Source organism: Salmo salar, chromosome 14, assembly GCF_965601325.2.
Source record: "Salmo salar chromosome 14, fSalSal1, whole genome shotgun sequence".
NCBI classification, from domain to species: Eukaryota; Metazoa; Chordata; class Actinopteri; order Salmoniformes; family Salmonidae; genus Salmo; species Salmo salar.
This window is the reverse complement of record NC_138304.1, coordinates 22885342-22897500: the sequence shown is the minus strand read 5'-3', so window position 1 is coordinate 22897500 and position 12159 is coordinate 22885342. Positions and strand designations below refer to the sequence as shown.

General features: G+C 43.2%; 1 protein-coding gene across 7 annotated transcripts in view; it reads right to left on the bottom strand.

The window, feature by feature from the left end:
- LOC106568819 (nuclear receptor coactivator 2) overlaps positions 1–12159 on the bottom strand; it is a 73837-nt gene that overhangs the window by 13612 nt on the left and 48066 nt on the right. For 3 of the 7 annotated variants that reach the window (XM_014139504.3, XM_045694070.2, XM_045694069.2), the window contains 6 exons: positions 5735–5903; positions 4387–4656; positions 3765–3842; positions 2755–3256; positions 1746–1929; positions 1160–1367 (listed from right to left, as the gene is read on the bottom strand). In XM_014139504.3, the coding sequence (XP_013994979.3) occupies positions 1160–1367; positions 1746–1929; positions 2755–3256; positions 3765–3842; positions 4387–4656; positions 5735–5903 (1411 nt within the window). The remainder of the gene's footprint in view (positions 1–1159; positions 1368–1745; positions 1930–2754; positions 3257–3764; positions 3843–4386; positions 4657–5734; positions 5904–12159) is intronic. The other 4 variants (XM_045694074.2, XM_045694071.2, XM_045694075.2 and 1 more) reach the window with 4 other exon arrangements.

Sequence of the window (12159 nt, the reverse complement as noted above, 5' to 3'; positions counted from 1 at the left end):
CCACACACGCATTACACAGCCCCACACACGCATTACACAGCCCCACACACGCATTACACAGCCCCACACTACACAGCCCCACACACACATATATTACACAGCCCCACACAGCCCCACACACACATTACACAGCCCCACACACACACTACACAGCCCCACACACACACTACACAGCCCCACACACACACACTACACAGCCCCACACACACACACTACACAGCCCCACACACACACACTACACAGCCCCACACACACACACTACACAGCCCCACACACACACACTACACAGCCCCACACACACACACTACACAGCCCCACACACACACACTACACAGCCCCACACACACACACTACACAGCCCCACACACACACACACAACACAGCCCCACACACACACACACACAACACAGCCCCACACACACACACACAACACAGCCCCACACACACAACACAGCCCCACACACACACACACACACAACACAGCCCCACACACACACAACACAGCCCCACACACACACACAGCCCCACACACACACACACAACACAGCCCCACACACACACACAACACAGCCCCACACACACACACACTACACAGCCCCACACACACACACACTACACAGCCCCACACACACACACAACACAGCCCCACACAACACAGCCCCACACACACACTACACAACACAGCCCCACACACACACTACACAACACAGCCCCACACACACACTACACAACACAGCCCCACACACACACAACACAGCCCCACACACACACACAACACAGCCCCACACACACACACACAACACAGCCCCACACACACACACACAACACAGCCCCACACACACACACAACACAGCCCCACACACACACACTACACAGCCCCACACACACACACACTACACAGCCCCACACACACACACACTACACAGCCCCACACACACACACACTACACAGCCCCACACAACACAGCCCCACACACACACACTACACAGCCCCACACACACACTACACAGCCCCACACACTCATTACACAGCCCCACACACACACACACTCATTACACAGCCCCACACACACACACACACACACACTCATTACACAGCCCCACACACACACACACACACTCATTACACAGCCCCACACACACCCTTTCTCTCCCCTCACCTGCTCAGGGCCCATGGAGGAAAGGCTTTCTGTAGACACAGAGGTCATGGTCATCTGGCCTGCTGACATTTGGTTCATGTTGCTCATGCTGCCGTTGGCGTTGGAGGCCATGGGGACACCGCTCATGTTGGGGTTGGCGTTGCTGCCGTTGTACATTCCACTGTTAGGCTGTTGGGGCACGTACTGCTGAGACTGTTGCGTGAACATGCTGTAACGGAACATGGAAACAAAAAAGTACATATTCAGTCACTGATTTTACCACAGGTTGATGAAAGAATTTGTATAATGAGAGCATACTGGATACATTCTACAGACAGTATAAATTAATGCAAAGTCAAAACATATGATCATATACTTAAGGACCATGACAACTAAATAGACGCTAAATGCATAGGTTAGTAGTAGGTTTGCAAAAGGTCCAGGTTTTCCAGAAATCCTGGATGAAGAATTACAGATTTCCTGCATATTCCCTCCTGATTCAGGGAATCCCCCAACCAGAATTTCTGGAAACCCTTTCTGAAGTTCTATGAATTTTGCAACCTTATCAGTAATCAGATATCTAGTCAGAGCTGCCAGTCAGTCTCACCCGTTTGCTGACATGTTGCCCTGAGGCCAGCCATTCATCTCAGAGGATGGCTGGTAGGTGGAATTGGCCTGGGTCTGCTGTTGCATCATGGGGCTCTGGGCATGGCTCATACGGGGGGACATGACAGGGCTCTGGGGGGTGGTGGCACCGATGAAGCCTGCGTCCTGCTGCTGCTGGTTGACACCTGACAGGACCAACAAGGAGATATGTTATCAATACTGAGGGGTGGAGTACAGCAGGAAACACCCAAACACATTCATTTACATTGTCAAGACAAGATAGCTTGAGGTGCAGTCTGTTTGTGCCATCATTCCAAGTCTTTGTCACTCGTTGTCATGCCATGGTTGACTTGACAATGACAGCAATGAAGTTGGTAAGAGAGCACAAACATACCTGGGACCAGGCTAAAGATAAGCTGTGGGTTGTAGTTGCCTGCTGCAGGTATGTTCATGCAGGAAGAAACAGAAATACAGGAAGAGCCAGTAAAGTAAAATATATGCAGTTGGGTCCAAAACGTTGCACAAGCAGAAAATCAATAGTCACATGAATGGGTAAGAGGAGGGGGATGGAACTTGGTCAAAATACTACAGGTCAGCCACAACCATTAGCCTACGTGAACAACACCAACACAAAGCAATCTAAAATGTGATAATGCTATTAGTAATTCTTATCCATGTATCATATGAAATGGATTGTTTTGACTAGCATGACAAGAGAATGATTAGTTAATACTATGGATTGTGAGTCCTTGGATTTCTTCAGGTAGATTGAATTTGGAGATTACATGAGGCATACTACTTTATTGATGTTCAGCTAAACCATGACAAAATGGAGAACGTATGAGAAACAAAACACCTCCACACAGTCACGCAGCCACCAAATAAAACCAGTGTATGATTATCAGTTCAAATTCAACCTAAGCTGTGATAGGAAGCCAGTAGCACAATGCTCCATGGTGTCTGAGACAGAAGTACACACAGCGAGGTGACCGGGCAGTATTAGAGAATACCTGAGCTGGGAAACTGGAAGGCACTGTGCTGCTGCATTTGTGGACTCACTGCGGCTCCAAACTGTCCGCCTACGTTTCCCATCATCCCTTGCTGATTAGCCAGACTCATCTGGGAGGAGCCATGCGGGATCGGGGAGGAGTGGAGAGGGGAGAGGAGCTGCTGAGCCCCCGGGAGACCAGGGGACAGCGGGGAGAAGGGGCTGGTGGAGGGCGGTGGGGATGTGAGCCCAGTACCGTAGCTGGCCGGGTAGGGGAACTGCTGGGGGTTTGCCTGGGGGATCCGAGGGTTGGTGCCCATGGAGGCAGGCATGGAGCCGGGGGGCATGCCGGGAGACTGCGAGGGCCCAACTGCCCCAGCCACTGCAGCCATATTGGGGGGGATGTTGAGGCCCTGGGCCCGCATCAGCATGGCTCTCTGGTGGACATGCTGCTGGCGCTGCCGCAGGTGGTTACTCAGGTACTCCCTCTGTCTCTGGGCCAACATCTGAGCATTAAGGGTTCCCTGGAAGGACAGACGGTCAAATACACATTTTGATTTTAGACATTTAGTGTGCGTCCCAAATGGCACCCTTTCCCCTATATAGTGCACTATGGGCCCTGGCCAAAAGAAGTAGACTATATATAGGGCCAATTTTTGTCACAGCGGATGGTCAGGGGGCCGTAACATAATTATAATAATTTGTACAGTGTAAATTGACCACAACTAAGCCCAAAAATAGATTGTTTTGGAAAATAACAATTTCATACCTTGATTACATTGAGACACGATCACATCTTGTTTTATTCGTGGGAATACTTGGGAACAGATTTCCTAAATTAAAACAAATTTGTAGCTGAATTCGTAGAGGGCCAAAACTGCCTGTTGCCGACCCCGATATAGGGAATAGGGTACCGTCAAAAGTAGTACACTATATAGGGAATAGGCTCTCATTTCAGATGCAAGCTTTGAGTCACACACACACATGGAGCTGTTGTGTTACAATAATGATCTGCTACAGTATTTGACTAACCTGGTTGGGTACACTGGGTCTGAGAGGTAAGTTCATGTTGGACACGCCCATCTGATTCATCATTGGCTGACGATTCTGCTGAGGAAATAAGAAAATGACTTGAAACATTTTAACAACTTAAATATGTTCATTACATAGACCTTCACATTCTGTAAGGCCCATTACATTGAGTCATCGTTGTGATTTCTTTAATACATTTCTCAAACTCTCCAACAGGTGGCAGTAGCTGCCTCAGAGAGGAGACTATAAGCTCTTATTTTCAGATGTCCAGTTCTGTTTGCAATGTTCTTAAATGTCAAGTTCCTTTATGATTTTGACAAGGGAGGGGCAGGGTTGTGCAATTATCGTATTTATCCCAAACTCAACACTATTTCAAGCTTTAGCCTATAAATGGTCCTTTTCAGATCAGGATGTTCGTATATGCCTTATGATTTACAATGAGGGCTCTAGGTGTGGTGTGTCTGATTTTGAAAGGGGAAAGATAGTATATTGGGCCACAGTATATATTATTTAGAACATCATTTCAAGCTTTTAAAATGTTTCTTTGCGATTGAAGACATGAATTAGAACAGGGCCAATATAAATTACAGTGAGGGCTCCAGGGGGTGGTGTGTCGCCCTACCAGCTGTGCCTGTAGTCGGTGCTGCAGCTGCAGCCTCAGGTTGTTGGGCTGGGCGGGCACCGGGCCTCCTGGTCGGGCAGGGAGTCGCAGCATGGGGTAGCCCATCCGCTGGCCCATCAGACCGGGCATACCGTGGAAGGCAGGGTCTTGATGGCCCATGTAGTTGCCCTGTGCCATGCTGCCAGCCTGGGGGTAGTGCTGGCTGTACATGGGTGGCTTCATCATGGGCGACTCCTGACTAGGATACTGCTCCTGCTCCACTTGCTGGCCCTACAAAGATTGATCAAACAAGGTAAGAAATTGAGTCACATAGCAGGGCATTTGTAAATGATACAATAGGTCAGTGTTGTTTGTTTTGGCTTGTCTTCTTTCCGTTAATAAGTAATGGCTTGCTAACAAAACTAGCCAGCTAAATTCATTTAAGATTTTGTAGTTTACACCAACTTGCATAATATCGCAATCCATTTATAAAATGACAACGGAACCCACAGCAACATACACATTCCCTATAGACCTTAGGGGAAACAAGTAACTATTTGTCGATGCGCCCTTGAGCAAGGCACCTAACCCTAATTGCTCCAAAGTCCCCATTGATAATGGCAGACCCTGGCTGTGACCCCACTCTCTGAAGGTGTCGCCGGGAGAGTTGGGATATGCAAAAAACACATTTCAAATTCACACATGTGCATGTGTGAAATAGGACAAATATAAGCACCCACCAAATTATTATTAGTAACTACTGTACAGAAGTCACTGAATTACAGTACAATACTGAACTACAGTACTGAACTACAGTAAGCCCTTTAAAGGGAAAATGTAGCTGAGCCCAGCTGCCTGCCTGCTATAGGCTTGTTGGCCAGGGTCATAGAGTTGGATAGAGGGCACACTTGTCCATCCCAAAACAGGCTATGGGCCAGCGGCATTAAAGGGGAAATGCGCAATTAAAACAATAACAAAGCATCTCACCGCCACCGTTTCTGTAAAAAGCTGAGGGACTGTGAGGAATGACCATCCATGATATCAAAATCATTGTTTCAACCATGTTTTAAGGGTATACAGTGTTTGTTTACATTAACCTTGTTTACAAACATTGGTTTAAAACAAGCTTATATTTCAGGTTTTAATGAGGAATGAAAGTAGAACTAAAATCATTAGGCATTTATAAATTACATTATTCAAGAATCAATGGGTACATATCATTCATTTAAAAAATGTATATGTGGCAACTGCAGATTGCCCCATTAATAAGGGATTTCACCATTATGAAGTGGCAATTGAAAAGATAGGAGATGAGCTCTCTAGTACATCTTTGTGGCCTGGGCAGATTACAGTGGCTAATAGAGATTACCTGACTGACCAGAGTGGGGATTCCCAGGGCGCGGTCAATCTCCTCCAGGCCGTCAAAGTCTTTCAGCACTGAGTAGAGCTGGCTGAGCAGGGCGTCCCCATCCAAGGGCCCCTCACCAGGCCGCGAGGGGGGACACAGCGCCTCCTCCTGGGGGTTACCATACACCTGTCTGTGAGGGAACACATTTCATTACATTTAGTTCATTCAGCAGATGCTCTGATCCAGACTAAGTTCAGTAGGAAAAAACAAGGACATTTCAGTTATCGCAAGTAGACCCTTTTTACGAAGTGTGGGTGTTAAGTGCAAGAACACGACATGCCACAACAAGGTCGGAGGTTAGAGATCAAGGTCAGACAGATGAGGGCCGTGTGGCCAGAGGAGGTCACTACGGTGAGAATCATCTGCTTCTCATCAGACAGACACCATCAGGTGCATACCATACAACTTTCAAACTCAACAGCCACTGACTGTGCAGTCAGTACACAAGCATACAGTAACATGTTCTGACTTGTCTGGGATGTTCTCATTATCTGGTGAGTGAAAAACCAGAGTAGGTTCAGAATGTGACAGTTCATAACATCCGAAATGGCACCTTATTACCTATACAGTGCACAATTTTCAAAAGAGTGTCAGACAGAAGTGTGAGGTGTGTTGTACTGTCACTGAGAGAAGAGGTCTGCACTAGGACTGAACGGCGGGAACCCGGTTGCAGAGATTTACCGCCCTTTTCCCAGGATAAATAACTGCGAGAAACCGGTAAATTATAATAAATGATTTATATGAACCGTATGACGTAAAATGGAATGTAACTGTTAAATTATATGTGATGTCTAAATCTAGCTTCTCCATGGCCTTCTTGCGTGATGAATCGTCAACGGGGACAGACAGCCCATCTCAGTATGGACTGCAGTTCACAATGCATGTAGCCCCATCATCTCATCATGGTAACTTTTTGTCTTGTGACAGGTAGGCCTACATTTGCTGCAGCATAGCCTATGATACAGTAATATAAAGACCGAATGGGCGTCTTTACACATCTCCACCTGGCTTTCGGGGTTACCTTATTTTTTTCTTGTAAAGACAGTTTATATATATTTTATTGCAGCTGCAGAGTTTTAAAACAGCCTATCACTTGAATAGCGTTGCTTTAAATCCGTGCACGCGTGAGCACACCGTCTCTGTCTCTCTCTCTCTCTGTCAATGCCAGTCGAATTGCATCCAAAATAGATCATCCTGATCGATAGGCCTATACATGGATGTTCTAGCCTATATCTTTCAGGTAATGTAGTATTAGCCTCATATTTAGCTAATGAATGATGGGTTAAAGATAAAAAGATTCTCCGTCTCTGGCGCAAATACGGATGCACCTGTGCTCTGCGGGCCTCTTTCCTTAAAAAAAAAAAAAAAAAAAAAAAAAAAAAAATCGCTCCTTAGCTGGAGTCCCATGCAGGAAAAGCTAGACTAGAATATCTTGCCGGACATTTTTACCAATAGACTATTCGAAGAGGGACGCAAGCCCTTGTTTGTTGAATGTTAAATACAGCAGCCAATAGAACTGTTGTTTGAAACTAGTTTGATAGAAGCGTGAGCGGTAGGATATAGCAGTTATTAATTCAGACCCATAACCATTCAGATGGTGGTAGACTATAGCAGTTATTAATTCAGACCCATAACCATTCAGATGGTGGTAGACTACAGCAGTTATTAATTCAGACCCATAACCATTCAGATGGTGGTAGACTATAACAGTTATTAATTCAGACCCATAACCATTCAGACCCATAACCATTCAGATGGTGGTAGACTACAGCAGTTATTAATTCACACCCATAACCATTCAGATGGTGGTAGACTATAGCAGTTATTATTTCAGACCCATAACCATTCAGATGGTGGTAGGCTACAGCAGTTATTAATTCAGACCCATAACCATTCAGATGGTGGTAGGCTACAGCAGTTATTAATTCAGACCCATAACCATTCAGATGGTGGTAGACTACAGCAGTTATTAATTCAGACCCATAACCATTCAGATGGTGGTAGACTACAGCAGTTATTAATTCAGACCCATAACCATTCAGATGGTGGTAGACTACAGCAGTTATTAATTCAGACCCATAACCATTCAGATGGTGGTAGACTATAGCAGTTATTAATTCAGACCCATAACCATTCAGATGGTGGTAGACTATAGCAGTTATTAATTCAGACCCATAACCATTCAGATGGTGGTAGACTATAGCAGTTATTAATTCAGACCCATAACCATTCAGATGGTGGTAGACTATAGCAGTTATTAATTCAGACCCATAACCATTCAGATGGTGGTAGACTATAGCAGTTATTAATTCAGACCCATAACCATTCAGATGGTGGTAGGCTACAGCAGTTATTAATTCAGACCCATAACCATTCAGATGGTGGTAGACTACAGCAGTTATTAATTCAGACCCATAACCATTCAGATGGTGGTAGACTACAGCAGTTATTAATTCAGACCCATAACCATTCAGATGGTGGTAGACTACAGCAGTTATTAATTCAGACCCATAACCATTCAGATGGTGGTAGACTATAGCAGTTATTAATTCAGACCCATAACCATTCAGATGGTGGTAGACTATAGCAGTTATTAATTCAGACCCATAACCATTCAGATGGTGGTAGACTATAGCAGTTATTAATTCAGACCCATAACCATTCAGATGGTGGTAGACTATAGCAGTTATTAATTCAGACCCATAACCATTCAGATGGTGGTAGACTATAGCAGTTATTAATTCAGACCCATAACCATTCAGATGGTGGTAGACTATAGCAGTTATTAATTCAGACCCATAACCATTCAGATGGTGGTAGACTATAGCAGTTATTAATTCAGACCCATAACCATTCAGATGGTGGTAGACTATAGCAGTTATTAATTCAGACCCATAACCATTCAGATGGTGGTAGACTATAACAGTTATTAATTCAGACCCATAACCATTCAGATGGTGGTAGACTATAGCAGTTATTAATTCAGACCCATAACCATTCAGATGGTGGTAGACTATAGCAGTTATTAATTCAGACCCATAACCATTCAGATGGTGGTAGGCTATAGCAGTTATTAATTCAGACGCATAACCATTCAGATGGTGGTAGGCTATAGCAGTTATTAATTCAGACCATAACTATTCAGATGGTGGTAGGCTATAGCAGTTATTAATTCAGACCATAACTATTCAGATGGTGGTAGACTACAGCAGTTATTAATTCAGACCCATAACCATTCAGATGGTGGTAGACTACAGCAGTTATTAATTCAGACCCATAACCATTCAGATGGTGGTAGACTATAGCAGTTATTAATTCAGACCCATAACCATTCAGATGGTGGTAGACTATAGCAGTTATTAATTCAGACCCATAACCATTCAGATGGTGGTAGACTATAGCAGTTATTAATTCAGACCCATAACCATTCAGATGGTGGTAGACTATAGCAGTTATTAATTCAGACCCATAACCATTCAGATGGTGGTAGACTATAGCAGTTATTAATTCAGACCCATAACCATTCAGATGGTGGTAGACTATAGCAGTTATTAATTCAGACCCATAACCATTCAGATGGTGGTAGACTATAGCAGTTATTAATTCAGACCCATAACCATTCAGATGGTGGTAGACTATAACAGTTATTAATTCAGACCCATAACCATTCAGATGGTGGTAGACTATAGCAGTTATTAATTCAGACCCATAACCATTCAGATGGTGGTAGACTATAGCAGTTATTAATTCAGACCCATAACCATTCAGATGGTGGTAGGCTATAGCAGTTATTAATTCAGACGCATAACCATTCAGATGGTGGTAGGCTATAGCAGTTATTAATTCAGACCATAACTATTCAGATGGTGGTAGGCTATAGCAGTTATTAATTCAGACCATAACTATTCAGATGGTGGTAGACTACAGCAGTTATTAATTCAGACCCATAACCATTCAGATGGTGGTAGACTACAGCAGTTATTAATTCAGACCCATAACCATTCAGATGGTGGTAGACTATAGCAGTTATTAATTCAGACCCATAACCATTCAGATGGTGGTAGGCTACAGCAGTTATTAATTCAGACCCATAACCATTCAGATGGTGGTAGACTACAGCAGTTATTAATTCAGACCCATAACCATTCAGATGGTGGTAGACTACAGCAGTTATTAATTCAGACCCATAACCATTCAGATGGTGGTAGACTACAGCAGTTATTAATTCAGACCCATAACCATTCAGATGGTGGTAGACTATAGCAGTTATTAATTCAGACCCATAACCATTCAGATGGTGGTAGACTATAGCAGTTATTAATTCAGACCCATAACCATTCAGATGGTGGTAGACTATAGCAGTTATTAATTCAGACCCATAACCATTCAGATGGTGGTAGACTATAGCAGTTATTAATTCAGACCCATAACCATTCAGATGGTGGTAGACTATAGCAGTTATTAATTCAGACCCATAACCATTCAGATGGTGGTAGACTATAGCAGTTATTAATTCAGACCCATAACCATTCAGATGGTTTTAGACTATAGCAGCTATTAATTCAGACCCATAACCATTCAGATGGTGGTAGACTATAGCAGTTATTAATTCAGACCCATAACCATTCAGATGGTGGTAGACTATAACAGTTATTAATTCAGACCCATAACCATTCAGATGGTGGTAGGCTACAGCAGTTATTAATTCAGACCCATAACCATTCAGATGGTGGTAGACTATAGCAGTAATTAATTCAGACCCATAACCATTCAGATGGTGGTAGACCATAGCAGTAATTAATTCAGACCCATAACCATTCAGATGGTGGTAGACCATAGCAGTAATTAATTCAGACCCATAACCATTCAGACCCATAACCATTCAGATGGTGGTAGACTATAGCAGTTATTAATTAAGACCCATAACCATTCAGATGGTGGTAGACTATAGCAGTTATTAATTCAGACCCATAACCATTCAGATGGTGGTAGACTATAACAGTTATTAATTCAGACCCATAACCATTCAGATGGTGGTAGACTATAGCAGTTATTAATTCAGACCCATAACCATTCAGATGGTGGTAGACTATAACAGTTATTAATTCAGACCCATAACCATTCAGATGGTGGTAGGCTATAACAGTTATTAATTCAGACCCATAACCATTCAGATGGTGGTAGGCTATAGCAGTTATTAATTCAGACGCATAACCATTCAGATGGTGGTAGGCTATAGCAGTTATTAATTCAGACCATAACTATTCAGATGGTGGTAGGCTATAGCAGTTATTAATTCAGACCATAACTATTCAGATGGTGGTAGACTACAGCAGTTATTAATTCAGACCCATAACCATTCAGATGGTGGTAGACTACAGCAGTTATTAATTCAGACCCATAACCATTCAGATGGTGGTAGACTATAGCAGTTATTAATTCAGACCCATAACCATTCAGATGGTGGTAGGCTATAGCAGTTATTAATTCAGACCCATAACCATTCAGATGGTGGTAGACTATAACAGTTATTAATTCAGACCCATAACCATTCAGACCCATAACCATTCAGATGGTGGTAGACTATAGCAGTTATTAATTCAGACCCATAACCATTCAGATGGTGGTAGACTATAACAGTTATTAATTCAGACCCATAACCATTCAGATGGTGGTAGACTATAGCAGTTATTAATTCAGACCCATAACCATTCAGATGGTGGTAGACTATAGCAGTTATTAATTCAGACCCATAACCATTCAGATGGTGGTAGACTATAGCAGTTATTAATTCAGACCCATAACCATTCAGATGGTGGTAGACTACAGCAGTTATTAATTCAGACCCATAACCATTCAGATGGTGGTAGGCTATAGCAGTTATTAATTCAGACCCATAACCATTCAGATGGTGGTAGACTACAGCAGTTATTAATTCAGACCCATAACCATTCAGATGGTGGTAGACTACAGCAGTTATTAATTCAGACCCATAACCATTCAGATGGTGGTAGACTATAGCAGTTATTAATTCAGACCCATAACCATTCAATCTTCGTGAAGAGAAGTGAAAGCCTTTTGCGTCAGGAGAATGATGAAGACAACTAAACATTTCATTTAACTGTTGAACGCGAGGAAGGAATGAAGCAACAATAGAGAGAGAAAGAGGAGGTAGGCTAATAACATTTCGGGAGATATTATGAAAGGTATATATATGCGTCAGACAACTAATTATACAAATAGGCCCTATTATATTTCAATACTAAAATCTAATTCGCTAGCCTATAACTTTGTAAGCAGCATGTGCTGCACCAGAATCACATGTTCTCTTCTGCTTTATCATAATACAAAACAGTATAATACATTCAACAAGATTAGCCTACTGG